The sequence below is a fragment of the Eucalyptus grandis genome, chromosome 6 (assembly GCF_016545825.1).
Source record: "Eucalyptus grandis isolate ANBG69807.140 chromosome 6, ASM1654582v1, whole genome shotgun sequence".
In the NCBI taxonomy this organism is placed as follows: Eukaryota; Viridiplantae; Streptophyta; class Magnoliopsida; order Myrtales; family Myrtaceae; genus Eucalyptus; species Eucalyptus grandis.
In genome coordinates, this window is record NC_052617.1 from 39,817,791 (window position 1) to 39,837,994 (window position 20,204).

A 20,204-nucleotide genomic window follows, 5' to 3' on the forward strand; every position below is an offset into this window, starting at 1 on the left:
ATACAACTGCCCGCCATTGAGAAAATTTAATCAATCACAACAGGTTGGAATAAATTATTGATAGATGTCAAGACAATGGAAGGCTGCCTCATAGGAATCACCAACTCACACGGCTTTAGAGCCACTTATTTACGGAATGATTAAGTCTCAATTAAAAAAAAAGGAAAATAAGAGATTTCATTGAACTTTTTGCAATAACTTAGAGACCTATGATATTTTTATCTTATGAAAATACAAATGATTCTAAAGTCACTAGCTCATTAATATTTATTAATATCTGTTTGATCAATGAACTGCTTTATAAAATTCATATGTAAAAAGTTACTACTATTGGATGTAGAGGTATGACAAATATGATCGATTTTAATTTACTATGATTGAATTTATCAATACCCGCTTCAACAGTGAGCTGTGGATTCACATCTACATATGATTAATCATTATAATATGTTTCTAATCTATTGGTGCACCCTCGCAGCGTGGGCAATGGCCCTTTGCCTTGCTCACAGCAGGGACCAACGTCCTTCGCCAAGATCCCAACAAGGTAATGGGTCCTCTGCGGAAGGAAGGGTGACACCATTCCCTTTTTTACCATTTTTCACAAACCTTGATGATGTACTTGGACACGTCAGCAGCCACATCAGCGTACGTGAACATTTTACAGTTAAATTAGATTGTTATGCAGCTGTACTTGGGAGAGCTTTGGGGTCCTTTCCCCCAAAAAAATTTTGGTCCGAAATGTTTGCTCGAAACAAATAGAGTTTTGGATAATTGACTTCTAGTATATTCTCATAAATCAATTTTGAAGTAAAAAGAAGAAAGAAAGAAGAGAGGGCCACGCTTAACAGATGCAGCGAGCATTAATTAGAGCTAGTGAGTGTCGCAGCATGTGAAATGAAGAGGTGGAGGTGATGACTAAAGATGAAGCGACAACTAGAGGTGACTAGAGGTGAGGCATAATCTCGGGCGACCAGAAGCAAGTGTCACGGTCCGTGAATCATCATGTACTCATGACACTTATGAGTGGTGCTTGGAATTATTGAATGAAGAGTGAGGAGGCATAAGAGACGAACACAACTGATCCGTGGGAGTGACGTTAGGACGGTTGATACTAGGAATTCTATGATAAAATGATTATATTACTTAGGAGCTCTAGAGGCGAGGTTGGCCTCTCGTGCACAAACTGGTCAGGAGCTAATGCTGCTCTCCTAACGAGACCATGGCAAACCAAAACCAGTTGTTGTACCTAAAAAAATCTGCGATCTCACTTGATGAACTAGACGCCCAAGCAAAGCTGGGTGTGGTAGGATCTCGCACGAAGAATCATTAACCGTATTGTTCGTGGAATAACTATAAAAGAAAAGCTGGCTTGGTGAGTTCCGCTCACCAAGTGCCGTACGGGTCGTTTCATGGCCAAGGAAACTGTTAGCTCGTGATAAGTGGGATTAGAGCGGGAATCCCTCCAGTAAGTGAGTAAGTCAAATAATCGAACTTCTCGCTCCAGTGCATCTAACTGATAAGTACTAGTGGTACCGGTCCTAGTGTGCGGAAAGTGAATGGCTGGGCAAAAGATGCTCAAACAAAGCTGGGTTTTCTGCTCCTAGGATGGCAAAGGGTGCTAAGACGAGTCGGTTCTTTGCTGAGCTGATAGAGAGTTGGAGAAGAACCGAACCCTTGCTAAATAGGAATAACGTTCCTAGATTAATTAGTGAATTCAATGAAGATGTCTACTACCATGTTTTCAATAAGGAAAGAACTTCCATTTGGTCTGCTGAGGTCGAAGAAGCTAAGTAGGTAAAAATGGTGCTACCAAAAGATGCGGTTGGCGAAAAATGCCATGCTTACCAAAGAAAGCACAGGTGACCGAGAATGGCCAAGCAGTGGAGATCAAAAGAGGCTATTAATAAAGCGAAACCTGTTTTGTTGGACGAGCGTGACCATTTGATATGAAATCCCAAAAATGGCGCAATTGACACCTAATATTTTAGAAAATAATAAATAAAATAAAAATTCGGTTTTGAAAATTTTTTGTTGAAAATATATCTTCATTTCAAAATTCAAAAGGAGAGGAAGACGTCCAGAGGGCCTCTCTGTCTTCGTCGAAGAAAAGTCAGAAGGAAGGAGAGTTCTCTGAGGGGCCATCGAAAGTTTAAAAAGGAAGAGAAAAGTCAAAAAAGGGAGAGAGAAGAGAAAGAAAGAAACACAAAGAAGAGAAAAAGTCAAAAAAGAAAAGCAGTGGAGCAGCATTTGCAGAAGAAGACAGAGAAGAAGTGACGTGCGAGAGAAGATGTGAAGGGCTTCAGCAGAAAAAATAATAAAAAGAAAGAAAAGGGGCCCCTGTTCATCTTCGTCCGTGGAGCAGCCCATTGCCGGCCTCGTCTGCAAGTGCCTGTGCCGTCCGCCGCGTACGTACCGCCGTGCTCACACCACCACCGCGCCAACTCTACCGACGTTTCTTCAACCCAATCGACGCCACCGGTGGTCCATTTGCTGCATACCCGAGCGATTGACGTTGCTTTGCCGTACCGCCATCCAACGCCGCCTACGAATCCGTTCGGAGCCACCACCGGCTCGACGCCCCTGTTCCGCACCACCGCAGCCGACCCGTGTCACCACCGCCCACGATGACCCCGACGCTACAGGTCTACGTGCAACCACCGACGCCATCCCCTTTTTCTGCTGCTCTACTTTAGCCGTGCCCCGAAGTCCACGATTTGCAGCGTCGCGACCCGCCTCCGTCAGCCCAGCACCACTGCAGCCGGATCCGACACCCCTGCAGCATCCGCCTTCGAGCCAGTCGACACGCCTCATCCGCGACGCCCTGCCCCGACGCCGCGTCACCTCTGCTCGACCCGGTGCCCGACGCTCCCTGCTGCCTTGCCAACCGAACCCTTCGCCCGAGTGATCCCCCGTTTTGTTGCAGGTCTACCTTTGCCAAACCTCGCTGGAGCTCCGACCACGGGGAGACTCCGACCGACGGTAACTTCCGACGACGCCGGACACCCTTTGACCGGCGCCATTTACCACCGTCGCTGCTCCCATTTTCCAAGCCTTGGGTAGTTTATTTTTATTTTTTATTCTTTATTTATTTCATGTTATGTTAGCTTATTTTTAAGTTTAATTATTTGAATTGTAATATTGTATGTCAATATTTGTAGACCTTGTAGACATTAGAGGTTTTATCCCAAATTATGGTAATTATTAATTTGACCCGTAAGACGTCGGGCCATTTTTTAATTACTTTAATTTTGATAGTATTTCAATTGTTAAATCATTATAGAGTTAAAATAATTGCTAATTTAATCCGTGAGACAACGGATTATTTTTTCGATTATTTTAATTCTTATCTTCATTCTTTTAAAATAATTACTTGTTTGAAAAGATTAAAAATAAAAAAATAATCAAAAAGTACATAAAAATCTAAATATTGCATTAGAGCATTTAGGTTTAGTAAATTAGGACTGTATTTTTAGGGTTAGTAAATTAGAATTACATTTATAGGATTATAATTTTAGATTATAATTTTAGATGGGTGATTTTTGTTAGGGCTAATTTTAAATAATGTTCGCATGTCTTGATTTTTTATATAGCTTTTAAGATAAGATATAGTTTAAGTTAAATTTATTCCTAAAATAAATTAGAATATTATTCACTTTAGATAGTTTAATTATTCTTTATTAATTTCGAATTTCAATAAAAAAAATCCAAAAAAAATATTAGGTACGTGTTAGTTAATTTGCATATTAGGTTTAATTATAATTTGTTTATTAGTAAAATATTGTCATATCTAGAACTTAGGTACTTAGGTCTATACACATTTCATATTAAAGCAATACACCTAGATATTTTTAGATTAAATCAATTTTCATTTAGTAAAACAAAAAGAGGAACAAAAAAATGTTATGCATGCCATATGAGTTATAGTTTAATTTTTTTTTTAAAAAGGAAAATGCTAAAAGATGATCATTGCACCATTAAGTTACTTTCTTTTCAATAAAAACATTGTCATTAAAAAAACTAAAGATCATTTCCTTGGTTAGTTAATAGGTTAATTCATAATTAATCTCATTTCGTATCATCATTATTTAGCATAGTTTGCATATATGCATAAAAAAAATGAATGAATCATCATAAAAAAAATCATAAAATAGCATGCATGTAGAAATATCATGTCATTCATCCCCATATCACGTAAAGATATGCATATTTAGGATTATATAAATTAGATTGCATACAATGATAAGTTTAAGTCATACCATATGAATTGCATCTCACATGTCATTAAAATAAATCCATTAAATTTAGATCAAGATTGCATATAATTAATATTTTTTTTTAAAGAAAAAAATTAGGTGTCCTGTCATTTAGAAATCATGTTTAGGGCATGCATTTTTATTAGCATTTTTTATTGAATGTTATTTTATTGATTGTGCACCCGCATAACCACCATTTGCATGTTAGTAGCTTAGGTTAAAATTAATTAACATTGTCTGCTAAATATTTTTGAAATTAAAATAAAGGATACCGAAAATGCGTTAGACTAATCTAACGTAATCATGTCCCCGGATTTATTGAATCTCTAGTTCGTGAAAATAAAGTATTCTCCCATACTTTATTTGGGTTTCTAATTAACCTTAATTGATTAGTGGCGGCTCCAAATTGAATATAATTGCATGTTTAAATTTCTTAATATCAAGTCGCGATTGGTAGGACTTGGGAGGATCTGTGCCAAGTCTTCGGATTTAATAATTTATTAGCCCTTTCGAATAATTCACCTTAAAAAAAAAAATCGGGAAGGTCGTGACAAATGGTTAAGGGACGCAATGAAGCGACATAACAGATCACAACGAAGGCGTTGCGAAATTGAGTGGGGGAGAATGTCACGGTCCGTGAATCCTCCCGTACTCATGACACTTGTGAGTAATGCTTGGGGTTATCGAGTGAAGAGTGAGAAGGCAAAAAGGACGAACAAAATTGGTCTGTGGGAGTGGCGTCAGTACGGTTGATGTTATGAGTTCTAGAATAAAAGGATTATATCACTTAAGGAGCTCTGAAGGCGGGGTTGGTCTCCCGTGCACAAACTAGTCGGGAGCTTATGCCGCTCTCCTGACGATCCCGAAACCAGTTATTGTGCCTAAAAAGATCTGCTATCTCACTCAATAGACTAGATGCTCGAGTGAAGCTGGGCGTGGTAGGATCTCGCATGAAGAATCATTCAACGTATTGTTCGTGGAATAACTATAAAAGAAAGGCTGGCTTGGCAAGTTTTGCTTACCAAGCGCTGCACAGGTCATTCCGCTACTAAGGAAACTGTCGGCCCGTGACACAAGCATTGGCCTCAAGTGACCAAAGGCGAGGTGACCCTAGGCGATGAGGTGCTGAGATCATGCAACCCCAAGTAAGGCTTATCAACCTCGGCCCAAGTGAGATAGATCTTCCCCAATGGCCTTAGCCAACAAGGTAAGAGAGACAATATACGATATTTGGAGTGAAGGTAAGACAAAAAAAATCATTAAAGTCTGAAAAATAGCATTTTCGGAATACTACAAGTTGGAGCTAGTTCGAATTTGTATTAAGCTATCACTAAATACAAAACCTTTGTTCAAGGGCTTTTTCTAACCAAAAAGATTAGGTCCATCAATTTTTGAACTAATAAACATGAAATTTTTCTGATAAAAAAAAAGATATTTTCATGGGAAATTTTTTAAAAATGATTTGAAATGTCCTCATTTTCTCAAATAATGACTTGAAGTAGATCTTATTTTAAATAAGAATCTTTAAATAAGGATTTGAAATGTCATCATTTTTTCAAATAAGGGTTTAAAATAAATATTGTTTCAAATAACTTATGTAAATATGTTTGTTTTAAATAACGGCCCCACTTTCCGACGGTCAAATGTATTTTCGTTATTTACCATTTTCCCTTTGTTCCTTCTTTTGTCTTTTTTCCCCCTTGTTCTTCTTCTTCCTTTTCATTGGTGGTTGGTCAACCATCGACAATGCCATAGAAAGCTAGGCTAGGGTCATCCTTGCCCAATTTGACACGGGCCATTCACGTGGGCCATAGGCAAGAGATGGCCTCACCTAGGGGAGGCCACCCCTCATAGATGGCCATCTACGAGGTCGGCCCTCACCAAATTTAGGAAGCATGGCTTTGCCCGTGGCTGGCGAGAGCTTGGTGACCTCACCAACCATTGGTAAGGGCTAGTGGGGGCACGCATGCCCCCGTTTGCCCTAGGCAAGGTCGACCCTTGCCAAATCGCGATGAGACTAGGGCTTGCAAGCCCTCGTTGGCCATTGCTAGTGACAAAAAAAAAAAAAAAAAAAAAAGAACAAAGAAAAAGAAAAGAAATTTTGGACGAAAACGTCCGTGATCGGTTGGAAAATTTAGTCTACTGATAACCAGTAATCTCAAATCCTTATTTGAAATAATTATGACTATTTAGACTCTTATTTGAAACAGCCAAGTCACTTTGGCCATGCATGGTAATGTTCTTTTTTTTTTGTTAATGAATAAAAATTTTGTTTTTTTGTTCCCAAGAATAAAAAATGAACAAAAACGCGTTTGTTTGCGTTTTTGTTCAAAATTTGTTTTTTTTGTTCCCTAACAAAATTGGAACGGAAATGAGAAAAAAAGTTATTTTTTATTCTATAAACACTTTTGAATAATATTTTTTTTTTCTCTCTCTTCTCTTTTCTTCTTCTTTTTTTCTTTGGTCGATCACCGGCTTCGACCATGGCTGGCGACGCCGTCGAGGGTTGGCGACCTTACTAGAGCATCGCCGCCCCAGGCGAGGCTAAGCTCGCCCGGCCACCGACGAGGCTCGGCCTCGACGGATCTGGGCGAGCCCAAGCTTGCCTAGCCAAGGCGAGGCCGAGCCTCGCCCAACCACGACGAGCCTCGCCGTGGCCGGGTGAGGCTATCGGGCCTCGTCGGCCGTCGCCGAGGCCGGCGATCGGCAAAAGAAGGAAAAAAAAAAAAGAAAGGAAAAAGGAAAAATAAAATAAAAATATTAAAAAATTAAAAGAAATAAAAAAAAGAATATAAATTTACCAAACGTGTTTCTATTCATTTTTTATTTCTAACAATTTACCAAACGCGTGCTTTCTAGTAAAAAATTGTTCCCAAAATAAAAATAGAACTATTTCTATTCTACGTAACAATTTTTGATCGTAAATATTACCAAACGCACCCTTTATATTTTTATTTAAAATAAAATTTACTTCAGATTTTTATTTAAGAAAATAAGAGCACTTCGCACTATTTTTTTTTGGAATTTTTCCTATTCCGATAGATATATTCGACCTTTGTTATTTATTCATTTGGATTTTTTGGGCCATCACTCAATTTCTTTCCTCATTGCGTGCTCCCGAAGTTGCAGTCCCCCCCGTAGCTCTCGTCTCTTCTCGTTCGGACAACTCGCCGAGACCATCTCTCACTCTCTCTCTCTCTCTCCATGAAGCGCAAGAAATGGTCGGAGCTCGAGGAGCGGACGCTCCTGGCCAAGTACTCGGAGCTCGCTAGCGCCGGCGCCCTGGCCAAGCTCAAGACCCGCGAGAAGAAGTTCAAGCCCATCGCGGAGCACGTGAACGCCGCCCATCACCTCCGGGACCCGGCCCGGTTCCCGTTCCGGTGGTCGTGGCGGGACGTGTCGATCAAGGTCCAGAACATGCGCCACCAGTACCTGGGCGTGAAGCAGAAGATCAGGGCCCCCAGCGGCGAGTTCAATTGGGACGACGGCCAGGACCACTGGGAGAATTTCTTGACGTACAAGGAAGTGTTCGGCGACGTGGAGCTCGAAATCAAGGGCAAAAAGCCGGACGGGGTCGATTTCTTGGGGGATTCCGGCTTTGGGGGTTCCGGCGATCTGGGTTTAGGGTTTGATTTGGAGGATGACGACGACGACGACGACGACGACGACGACGACGACGACGATGGAGACGAAGAAGGAGAGGAAGATATGGAAGGAGAAGGAGAAGGAGCAGAAGCAGCGGCGGCGGCAGCAAATTCTGATTATGAAAATGCCGATGATGATGATGTGAGTGGCAATGATATCGAGTGTGATAACGTCGATATTGGTCAATTGAACAATACGGGGGAGGGTAGGAATATGAGAGAAAATGGGGGGTCGGGCGTTGTTAAGTCGAAGAAATTCAAAAGGGGGCCCGCGTTAGGATCGAACAAGAAATGGCGGGTCTTGGGTGCGCAAGTCATTGACTTGAGGGATGCGATAGTGAGGAGAGAAGAGAGGAGAGGAGAGAGAGAGTTCTATAGAGAGAAGAGCTTGATCGACAAAGCAGAAAGTAGGAGGGAGCTGGAGTTTATGAAGGGAATGCGACAGAGGGAGAGGATGGAGAGGTTGGAGAACCGGGAACTGGAGTTGGACAAACGGGAAGTGATCTGGGCGAGGAGGGAAATTGGGCGGAGGATGAGGTTAGAGAGGGAGTTTGATGAGGAGCGGTGGCAGAGGAGGAGGATGGAGGAGAAGAGGGAGGAGGAGGAGATGGAATGGAGGGAGAGGATGATCGAGTTGCAGATTGAGCACGAGAAGGCGATAATGCAGATGCAAGCCGATGCTTGCCAGAACCAAATGCAGATCCTCGGGATCATGGCCCGGATGGTTTGTCAGTTCTTCGGTTCGGCGAGTGATGCCTTGAGCGGTGGGTTGGGCGGCTTGCCACCACAAGTTTTGCAGAACTTGCAGCACCCCTCGGGTTTGGATGATAGTGCCAAGCCCGAGACAAATTCGCCTTCGGAATTCATGTGACCTGTTTGTTCTAACTTCTTGCGTGGCTCATGATTTCTGTCTTATCAATTCAAATATTCCTAGACACATGACAGTGTAAAGAAAAGTCTCAGCAGTGGCTTGTTTTGGATTGAGATTGTCTCAGTAGCAACACTTTTGCACTGTTGAAGCTCTTTGAACTTACTGATTTTTTACTGGAGAATCGTGTGTCATGAGTCAATAGTGAAGGGTCGACTGGTTAAAGATTTGATATTGGCAAAGCTTGTTGCGAATTGGTTCGAGAGGTCTCTGGAGCTCTGGCAGTATTGGTTCTTGTAGAAATCCAAGTTGATGCTTGCAGCATCTTACCATTGTTCAAACCTAGTGAGTCATGTACATAAACATAGGCCTTACTCATGTGGTAATATCTGCTTCGATCTTGTTTGTTTATAATTTGTTTAAGTGCTTTCTTTCCTCGAGATTATTTTTGGTATCCTTATGTAAGATGGTATTTTGACTGCTTCATGCCCGAGTGATCATGTTGCCTTTCTATCCATATAAGTATCCCAGAAAGGAATAGAATGTCGGCATGAGATTGTGCAAGTCATAAATTTTTGGTGAACTAGAGAATAGTGTCAGATTATGAGCAGTTGCAGGTATTTGTTCCACAACCAACAAGGTTGGAATAAACGAAGGAGACTTCATGGAATATCATGTGTGTGCTTACTACTTGGTGGAGGAAGAAGAAACAGATAACGGGGAAAATCTCAAAGCTTCTGAGGGAGTTGATCACTTTCTGTCGTAACTACATAAGAGTTACATTTGTGGAGTGAATAGTCCAATCTCTTGCGGAGGCATATGGTAGAAGCAGAAGATAGATCTTTCTGAATTTGTTTTGAAACAGAGATTGATATTTAGGCTTCTGAGGGGGTTTGATCAATTCTGTCATGGATACATAAGAGAGTTAAATTCGTGGAGTGCATGGTCTTAATCTCTTTCTGAGGCATATGTTAGAGTAAGGAGATGGAGCTCTCTGAATTTTGTATGTGGCACCTCAAAAGTAGAATGCTAGATTGGATAACTCGATCTACCTTCAATAGACTAGAAATTGCCACCATCTTGGTTTTTGAAAAATGCCAGGTATATTAAGATTACCATGATACATTCTTTGAAGATTGATTATGACTTGCTAGTTTATGGCATTGCATTATCGCTTTAGATTTCTTCCATTGCATTTTGCGATTGCCTCTAGACCCTCTTGTCTCTGTCTGCCTATGCTTTGGCACCGAGTCGAAATGTTGGATGCAAGAAGGCGATCAAAGAGCACTCAAAGCTGAAACAGAAGCTATGTATATGTAGATTTAATTATTTGTACTATTGTCCATTCACTTATGATAACCTTGATATATGCATATATTTGTGCTATGATTGAGACTTTAGAGATACCTACTGAATTCATTTTATGTACTTTGAGGGATTGTGGTGTGAATGTTGATTTGGATTTGTCCTTGAAAATCCAACACAGTAGAAATAGTATAGCTTCGTCCTCTTTATAAGTTAAGTTCGAGATGATTGCTCTCACACATTACCTTGTTCATTAGGCACTTTCATATCACGTTCTTGTTATCTTATGTCATTGTCATAATTTGAGATGATCAGTTTTTAGTCCGGTCCGATCTTACCCAAGAATTGGGAACCAGACCAGAAGGATCGATGCCCAGTTTTTGGAACCAGAGACCAAGACTGATTGGTCTTGAGATTGAACCCTGGACAATTTGGGGAAGAAAGAAAGAAAGAGGAAAGGAAGCAGTGAACCAGATTGAGGCAAAGATTTGAGGCAAAGTTCAACTTAGAGTTTTGTTTTAGGGGGAGGGAAGGAAGCAGTGAACCAGATTGAGGCTATTGAGCTTTACTCATGGAAGTTGGGAGTAAGAAATTGCCAAAGAAATCAATTAACGAATAAGATTGAGGTTATTGAGCTTTACTCATGGAAGTTTGGAGTAGGAAATCAGTTGACACCATATCGAGACTGGGATGAGAGGAGAGAGGAGAGGGAAAGAGGAGAAAGAGAAAAGGAGGACAAGTGAGAAGGGGAGAGAAATATATTTTTTTTAAAAAAAGAGAGGAGAAAATGACATAAATAGTCTTTAAACTTTAGCATAATATACAGTGTGGTTCTTGATATTTTAATTTGTTTAATGTGATCCGTGAATTTTAGCCCAATGTATTATTTTAGAATTTTTAATTTGTTTAATGTAGTCAATAAACTTTTGATATATGATCAAGTTAGTTTCTAGATTATATGAAAATGTTTAATGTTGTTTCTGATGTTGAATTAATGAAAGGATTAAATCGAACATTTTCATATAATTCGATGTTACATTGAACGGGGATTGAATAGGGAGAACATTGAATAAATTAAAACCTCAAGGATCATATTGCATATTAATTCAAAGTTTAGAAACCATTTATGTCATTATATTAAAAATAAGATAAAAAATCATTGGTGCGGTTCTTCCTTGGAACCAAGGATTGGATCAAAAATTAACAGTTCCAATGTCGTCGGGAACCATTCAGACCGTTCAGTTCGTGTTACTCCCCCCTGGCCATAAATATAAACAAGATCAAAACGGAATCTTTCTGCTGCAACTTACTATGAATAATCTTTAAGATGCGGCATTATAAAAATAGAAAAAAAAAATCAGCGACGACATGTGTGTAATCATCCGACATACGCAGCACCCATACGTCGCAATTTTACTCAACTTTGTACAGCTGACTTTGTACATATTGGCTCGTACGGAAGCGTGTAGCTGAATGAATCGCCATTTTTCTTTTTCCTCTGTGGAGAATGATTACATGATAAGATAATCGACGAGTGGGTCGGGTTCAACAGCCCGGGCCGTGTGGTACGCAATTCACGGCCGCGAGCGGGTGCGTACAATTTTTTTTCTAGTCCGAATCGCAAATTATATAGTCTCGTTCACACCCATAACGGGCCCCTCCTTCCACAAAAGACTGGTCCTCTTTCTTTTTCCGGTAGAGGAAACAAGAAAGGCTGTCCACTCCATCGATTACAAAAGGCAGGAATTACGGAGCATCTGCTTGGCATGGTCCCTCGTCCAGAAACTAACATTTCGTCTTCTTTTTGTTGCTCATAGCAATCTCATCAACTGACTTTTACATCCCTCCTTTCACATTCTGTTCTGCATTCGAGAGAGAGGGAGAGGGAGGGATGGGGAACAGCGTTGGATCAGGAAGGAATAGGAGGGCGAAGGTGATGAAGATCACCGGCGAGACCCTGAAGCTGCGGACTCCGGTCCGAGCTTGCCAAGTGGTGGACGGGCACCCGGGGCACGTCCTGCTCGACTCCGAGTCAGTCAAGCACTTCGGCATCCGGGCGCGGCCTCTGGAGCCGCACCACGAGCTCAAGCCCAAGAAAATCTACTTCCTCGTCGAGCTACCGAAGTTCCCCGACGGGCACGAGAAAGCTTTTAGGCGGGTTCGATCAGGTAAACGTACAAGATATTGCCAAGTACATAAATTCAATAGGATGACGAAAAGTCTAACTTCCCGGTACTCGTAATGCTTAAATTCATGGAACGAAGGATATCAATCGTATCTTTTTCCATCAGTGTAATGACGGAGAAAATATTTGCCTCGATGCATCTGGTTATAGGTTTGCAGATGGGCGCCAAGGACCGGCTGGAGTGCCTGATGCTGTCGCGGAGAGCCGCGTCAGACATGGTTAGGCCGACGGAGGCGAGTTTCCAGCCAGAGAGTGCGGCGCCGGTGCAGATGAAGATGCGTATTCCAAGGGCGCAGCTCGATAAATTGATGGAGGAAAGTTCGGACGACGCAGAGGTCGCTCGGAGAATCGTCGATCTTTACATGGGACAAGTTGGAGTTCTCAGAGAGAAGGAGCATTTGGGGAGTGATCAGAAATTGCCGATTCACCAGCATCAGATGGGTCATTGGAAGCCTGCACTTGGTGGTATTAGGGAGAGCGTCAAGGCTCGGGAGGTTCGTTTCCTTCTTCCGTCGATGTCATTAAATTCGAGAAATTAAAACCCCGAACTCGTTCTTTTCGGACATGGCGGTTACGTGCTAGGAAATAGTAACATTTGGGCATTGCATGAGAAGATAATTGGTAGATGTCGAACGCGAAGACGTTGAACGGAGTGCATTTTCAGACCGTTAAAAAGATGTCAAAACCAATGAGAACTCGTCTTGGAACTTCGAGGAAATTGGCGGTGACTAGAGGAGCACTGCATGTGCTTCACTCAATAAATGTCCATGTGATTGCCCCATGTTAGCACGCCCACTTGTCCCTCTGAGATCTCGAGCACATGATGCAACCCTGTTTCTTCTCGATGCACGTCCATGGCACGATTTGTTTACATTAATCAAGCCATTAGCTGGGGCTAGATCGAGATCTGCATAAGCGCTTTTAATGACAAGAAGCATCGCACGGCATGAACATGCATAGTTTTCATTATCTCTGGGGTCCGGTGTGATCCCGAAAAGAGTAGTCTTTCAATTAGAAGTCAGAGTTGGTACACATTTTCTGCTTCATTTACGGGGGTCAGAGGTCTGTTCTGTTTTAGCTCACCGGATTTAGTTGGGGCAACAACTCCGCAGACATTTACTATCATGTAAAAGAAAGAAGATCAAAATGGTGGGTTAAGCAGTCGGATTTAGTGCGATTGACTTTGGAAAAGCAAGTCAAAACTTACCCGTCCTGCACATTCCACCTCAATCTCGATCGTTGGCACTAGCCCATCGATTTCATGGCGACGGAGCTATTTTGTGGCTGCGTTTGGTGGGGGGCCGTTTCTGTTTGTCCTTCGTAATTTGTGGGGGTCAGAGAGGGCAGGTGGCGTTAATCAAACAGGAAAAAGTGCGCGCCCACACGATCATGTAGCATAGGATAAGCACTGCGGGTTGTGGGTGTGAAGTCATCCTTTTGAGACATTAGTAGCCACTAGCCAACCATCGTGGATAAGGATAGGAATAAGAAAACAGAGGAGATGACATGGGTAGCGGCTAACTTCATTGGCCCTAAAGTGGGGGTAACTTGTAAGGGACCCCAAAGTTCATTTGAGTGCCTTCCATATTTTGGGGCATTGGTAGGAGGGGAGTCCTTATCTAGCAAAAGCCCAATACCAACGAAAGGCTAGGTCCTCCACCCCTTTTTTTTTTGGACAAATAGAAATAAATACCTCCTTTCCACTTGATGATGACTTTTATACTGATATTTTTTGACATACCGAATTGTTATCTATAGACAAAATCCCTACTTTAAACCTCAACTTTTCTGACGAATTCAACCTCCATCGCCAACGAAATCCCATCTTCCCTATGTCCCGCATCTCCTTTTGACACCACCGGCGGCCTCCTGCTCCGTGGCTTTCGACTCCCATCTTCACCGCCACCGTTGACCCCTCTCCTCACCACGAGATGCCAAATTTGGCCGACATGGCCGCGAGCTCAAATTTGATGTAGCTATAGTTGTGAGCTCAGATCCTATGAGGAGCTTGGAGCATGGCTACGAGACACTACAGTGATTTTAGCTCACTTGTTCGAGATAGAGGAGGATGTAGGGTAGGTAGGCCTGCTAAACAAGTGGGTGGGGTCGAAAATGGTCGGATTCAAATAGATCTATTTAGTTTGTTTTAATTCATTTCCATGCAATATAAAACTAGTGACCATTACTAAAATAGTTCCATATTTAACCCAATTTAGGAAACTCATACTCAAACTAAGATAAGAGTATGGAGTGAACAAGCGCTACATCGAGCGAAGGCGAGAAAGAAAAAAGAAAGAGTCATAGATGTAAATTATATTTATGTAAATTGTAAATTCATTTATGATATATTTACTTAATATAACTAGTCCATATAAAAACTCAACCCATCATATATATATTAAAAAATGGGTTCACGACATATTTTGATAATTTGGTCTAGGTAGGCAAAGAGCAAGCATAATTTTGAAAAGTGATATAGAAAGACTACAAGTAGGTGATAATTTTATTGTCACGAGGTATGCAACTTGAAATTCTAGAAAGTAATTATGTTTTCTTTTTTTTTTTTAATTTCATGAAATGAAAATTTGGACATTCTTTTTAGATATTTTTCTTTTTGTCCTTTACATTTGCACCCAACATGGCTTTGTATATGTTTTATTTATTTATTTATGTTCTCTTTATTTTAGACAAGGGTTCATCGAAATCGAGACATTATTTTCCCCTTCCAACCGTAGGTTTAAGCAAAGAACACCTGACTGGCTAGTGAGTTATGGCTTCTTTATCTTGCGAGGGCGACATAACTCTATTACCCAATTTCAACCTAAATTTAACCTCATGGCAGATGGTTCATCTAGTTACGATCACGAGAGTTTGTTGTCCATCAACATACCTAGCTATTATAATGTGATTGGGTAAATGCTGGTGATGTACACGGAACGAAAATTATGATTAGACTCATAATCAACTGCTTAAACTTTTGAGTTCATCATCGTTTTACACATATATGTATTTGCTTGTGAAAAGTATTTCAACCTAAGCAAGTCCGTCCACTATTTTGCTCAGCAATGTCAACTAATGTCTTCATTTCCTGTCACATCATGAATTTGCAGAAGCAAGTGAACATTGATCCAGCAGACGCGGGAGAAGCTCATATAGGCTTACGCTCGCAACGATAATCTTGAAGCTTGGTTCGATGCTAATTAGATCAGCTAATAGCTTCGATATCGCTATTTGGGGGCACAAAATTCAGCTCTGGTTCTCATTTACAAGGAATGTCTTTGGTTCATAATTATGCTTAGCTTCTAATGTATGTAATTTTCTGAGCTAATAGCATGTTGTTTATATGTAAGATGCTGTCTTGTTACGCTTATGTTCTTAGTGTTCCGAACTGCCCTCTTCTTCATAAGACAAATTGGCCCATTTGTAATATCTCAAACCTGAAAATACTTTAGTTGGTATCTTAATCAGATTAAAAACGGTAAATAACCCAAATTGAAGTTCGAAATTTCGTTTGAGAGTTTATAAAAACAAAAAGTTGGTAAGTGGCGCAAATTAGAATTGGTAATTTATTGGAAAGGTTGATAATTTCAAGACAATCGAATCAACTCTAGCGAGTTCTTATAATAGCAGATAACTAATTAGCGTCGGTGCTTGCATTGCATTGAAGTTGGTAGCCTAGAAATACATCTGGTGACTTAAACAAAGAAAGTCGGGTGAATAACTCAAATAGAGGTTTGTAATTTCACATAAGAGTTGATCAAATTTAAAACGTCAGTAAGTTAACCAATTAAAAATTGCTAATTATTGGAAAAATTGGTAATTTCCTAACAGACAAAATAATATTGGTTAGTTGGTAGATTAAGAGTTGGTAACCTAAAATTAGTTGATATCTTGATTAGAGAAAAGTTTGTAAGTAATAACTCGCGTATGAGAGTTTTTGAACTTAGAATGTTGATAATTCAAATTAATTATTGATAATTTATTGAAAAAATTTATAACTTTCAAACAAAAGGGAAAAGTATCGAAAAAGTCCAAAACCTAATGCATTTGTGTTAATTTAGTCATAAACTTTTTAATAGTATCAATTTAGTCACAAACCTTTTGATTTGATGCCAAATAAGTCATTCAAACTAATTTTGGCTAGATATTGCTGACACGGATGTTGGCAGGCTTACATGGCACCACTAAAGACTAACGTGGATAATTTTTAATGATTTTTTTAATTTTTTATTATTTTTCTGAATTTTTTTCCATCTCCTTTCTTTTGCCAATGATCGGCCACTGGCTATGGCTTGACAAGCTAGCCTCACCTAGCCATGAGAAGGCGAGACCCAAGCAAGGGTAGCCTCGGTAAGGGCACCTCTCGCCAAATTTTGGCAAGGCCAACCCTCTTCCTAGCCAAGGTGGCCTCACCATGGCTAGGCAAGGCTAGCTTGCTAGGCCATTGCTTGTGGCTAGTGGCTTGTCACTAGCAAAAGCAAGAAGAAAGGAAGGAGAGAATAAAAAACAAAGAAGAAAGAAAAAAATCAGAAAAATTAAAATATTATTAAAAATTATCTATGCTTGCATCACAAATGCCATATGAGTCGGCCAACGTCTACATTAACACTATCTGAACAAAATTAGCTAGGACTAAATTAGCAAATCAAGCTAATAAAAGGCTTATAACTAAATTGACACTAATAAAATATGTTTATAACTTTTCTAATACTTTTTCTCAAACAAAAAGATAAACGCAGTAATTTTTGATATGATTGGATAACTTATGAAAAAATTATTGGTCCCTTTGAATCTGCTAATTGCATTTGAAATTTATCTGCAATACTAAAGATTACCAGCATGAAAATATTTGAACACTAGAACCGTTCCCCTTGATAATATAACCGTGCATATTTATTTTTCAATGATGAGATATAGCAATGAATAACCCTCGCACGAAAAGATGTGTTGTTTGGCTCGAATGGTTCTTGGTGAAAATCCCGAGGAAACTGTTCTCTCGTCACTTCATTTATTAAGAGACACACAAATCCTATTCCTTCCAAACGAATATGTTCATCTTCAAAGAAACATTTAAGCAACAACCCCAACTCGTTCGAGCGAGGCCGTAACGTGCTCAAAGCATATGATACAAGCTTGAGACAGATTATTCTGAAACTCTCCGAAAGAAAACGAGAAAGGGCTATGCAGTTACGATGTTTCCTTTCGAGTCATACTCGATTTTCCCGGAGAAATCCAGGGGCCGGCACCGTTCTCCTTGTATGATCGTCTTTTTCCAGATAGCCTCGTCGCTGTCCTCACCGTCTTCTTCTTCCTGTCCTCCCTCTGTCTTCCTCCAGGACATCATCTTCGCCATCAGGAGCGCCTTGCTGCTGATGCTGCTGTTGAGCCTTGAGACGAGCTTCTTCTCACTCGAATGGGGGACGAACGCGCTGTGCTTCGTCGACTTCTTGGACTTGCGATGAGAAGCGCAGAGAAACGCCAAGATAGAGAGGATGGAGAGGATGGAAATTAAGAGGAAGATGGAGGTGAGAGAGGTTACAGAGGATGGAACAAGGGTTTTGATCGGGACCAGTGGCCTTGGCAGCATTGGTCTTGCCATCGTGTCTGGTGTGTGAGAATTAGTGATGGAACGAGGTTATCGGTGTCGGAGGCAGACAGGACAAGCAAGCGAAGGAGACATAAGAAGGAGGCCGATGGTGTCGCACGATTTCTATATTTTCTATGGGATCATGGGCCACTTCAACACTGTCAACAAACATTAACGTCTGGTGCACAAGAAAATTTGCTGAAGAAACGATTCACTGCATCTATCTCTGACGAAAAGTAATTGGCCGTGATACATAAGTCGCTTAAAAACTCATATTTTCTGACAAGACCGATGAGATGGCTCTTGGCAATTGGCTCTTTGAAAAGTAGGGCTGAACACGCCGTGTTTCACCCGGTTAGATTGACTCTGACTCCTTGACTGAGTTGACTTGAGCCGTCCCTGGCGGTTCAATCACGCTAACCCTACATTCACCATGCCATAGAGGCTACTAGTCATTCTTGGCCAAACTAGACCACCAATGGAGATAATAATCTTTTGTCCAGATTCACTGTTAAATTGCACTAGAGGTATGATTTGATTATTAAACTCAACATCCCTAGATTAACTTACTTGAGGTATTATTCGCTTTGACTTGTCTCATATTGAGTCTCACAATTTTATCTTTTAGTATACAGACAAACACTTTCTTAAAAGATAACTATCCTAATAATGCTTTAATCTAGACTTACTTAACTTTGGAGTTCCAAGGTAAAACTTGATGTTACCTCAAAAGGCACATTCGTGAATTAATTACAGTTTTCATATATATTTCTCAAAATCGTTATTTTCATGTTTAATGCATTTAGTTCATTCCTACCCCCTTAACCATTCTGAAAGCCTGCTAGGAGCCTCTTCTTGTCTAGGCTCCTTGACCCCAGCAACCACTCCTTGCCCTTGTTGAACAGGTTGTTACATAAACTCGAGTGTTACTTGAATATCATGAAGGTTGATGGAAGTGTTCAATTGTTTACGTCTTGCTTTTACGGGGGTCCACAGTGCTTGCATTGACTTGGAAGGAAGAGTGGACCTTGGGAGGCTTCTAAGCAAAGGCCCGAGTCCAACTATATATAAATACACTCTCCAAGTTCTTTATACGTTGTGGTAGGCAGAGAGTACTATTGCCATGTCTTGTAACCAATCCAATCTATGGAGGCATCTTGGTAGTGCATATTGTTCATGACTTTAGAAAGTTTTAGCAAGTGCTTCTTGATTTGATGCATCGGTACGACATTCACGTCGAAGTTTGAAGAGATCGCTTGAAGGACAAAGCTTGTGACGTGCGATTAGGGCCAGGTCCGCTTCAAGGTGCTGAACCTATGTGGACACTTTGACTAATTTGGAAAGGAGAAGAAGAGACCATTACTATTATCTGATGCCCATTCTAATCGTCCGCCAGGATTCTTCCAATCGCCACGGTTAGTTTTCCAGCCAGGATAACCACGACTCATTCCAAAATCGTGTCATTCACGAAAAATGAACTTCGTAGGAAAATGTCTTTATTGTAACTTATTTTCAAGGAAAATGACATTTACCCATGTCCAGCCGTATTTAACTAACAATAAGGAAGTCATCTTCATGTGTTACGAAATTTCAAAACATGCACTTGAGAAAAAGTCTCCAGTACAATTTTGGTCCTTGGGTTTATGCACCAGGAACCTAAACCAGCGCTCGAGGCACCTAGGACCAAGGTCTAACCATTAATATGACATCCACGGTTCTAGCCCATGTGTCGACCATGAGAAATGGCCATGAGATCGGTGTGACGATAGTGAGGATCGGCCATGAACCAACTCAAGGATCGGTCATGGACTGATCAACTTGATTGGAAAGGGCGATAAAGGAATTAGCCATGATCCGATCGAAGGATTGGCCATAAATCGATCAAGAGATCAATAATGAATCAATCCACCAATCACGCAAGTTGACCAGAGCTATTTGACCATGGATCGGCCACTCGGCCATAAGAATTGGTCGTGGGACGGTCACGTATCATCATGGATTTGATCAATGGACAATCATGGATCGATTCCGTGGGATCATGCATCGGCCGCAAGTGATTTTGCTCGGTCATGTACTAGCTGTGGGTGACCATGAATCAATCTCGTGCAACCATGCGTCGACCATAGATCGATTAGTCCCATACGATCATGTATCAACCAAGGGTCGATCATGGATCAATTATGCTTGACCATTGATCGGCCATGAATTGGCCATGGATTATTTATGATAGATCATGGATAGGTCACGGATCGGTCGCAGATCAATTCAACGATCCAATCATTCGATCCACACAATCCAGCTGCTCGATCCATTTGACCCGACCGCTTGAGCCAAGCACCTAGCTATATGCCCAACTAATCTC

The 20,204-nt window shown here is 41.0% G+C and overlaps 2 protein-coding genes across 2 annotated transcripts; one reads left to right on the forward strand and one right to left on the reverse strand.

Moving 5' to 3' along the window:
• The first annotated feature begins 11,736 nt into the window (after positions 1–11,736).
• On the forward strand, positions 11,737–15,684 carry LOC104449693 (uncharacterized protein At1g66480). Its single transcript, XM_010063932.3, has 3 exons — positions 11,737–12,238; positions 12,406–12,749; positions 15,366–15,684. Exons 1-3 carry the CDS (start codon positions 11,962–11,964, stop codon positions 15,429–15,431), a joined length of 687 nt encoding a protein of 228 aa, XP_010062234.1. The 5' UTR covers positions 11,737–11,961; the 3' UTR covers positions 15,432–15,684.
• A 1,750-nt stretch (positions 15,685–17,434) lies between these two features.
• Positions 17,435–17,854, reverse strand: LOC104451988. The gene has a single exon (XM_010066531.1). The coding sequence runs from the start codon at positions 17,852–17,854 to the stop codon at positions 17,435–17,437; it is 420 nt and encodes a 139-aa protein (XP_010064833.1).
• Positions 17,855–20,204: the final 2,350 nt, after the last annotated feature.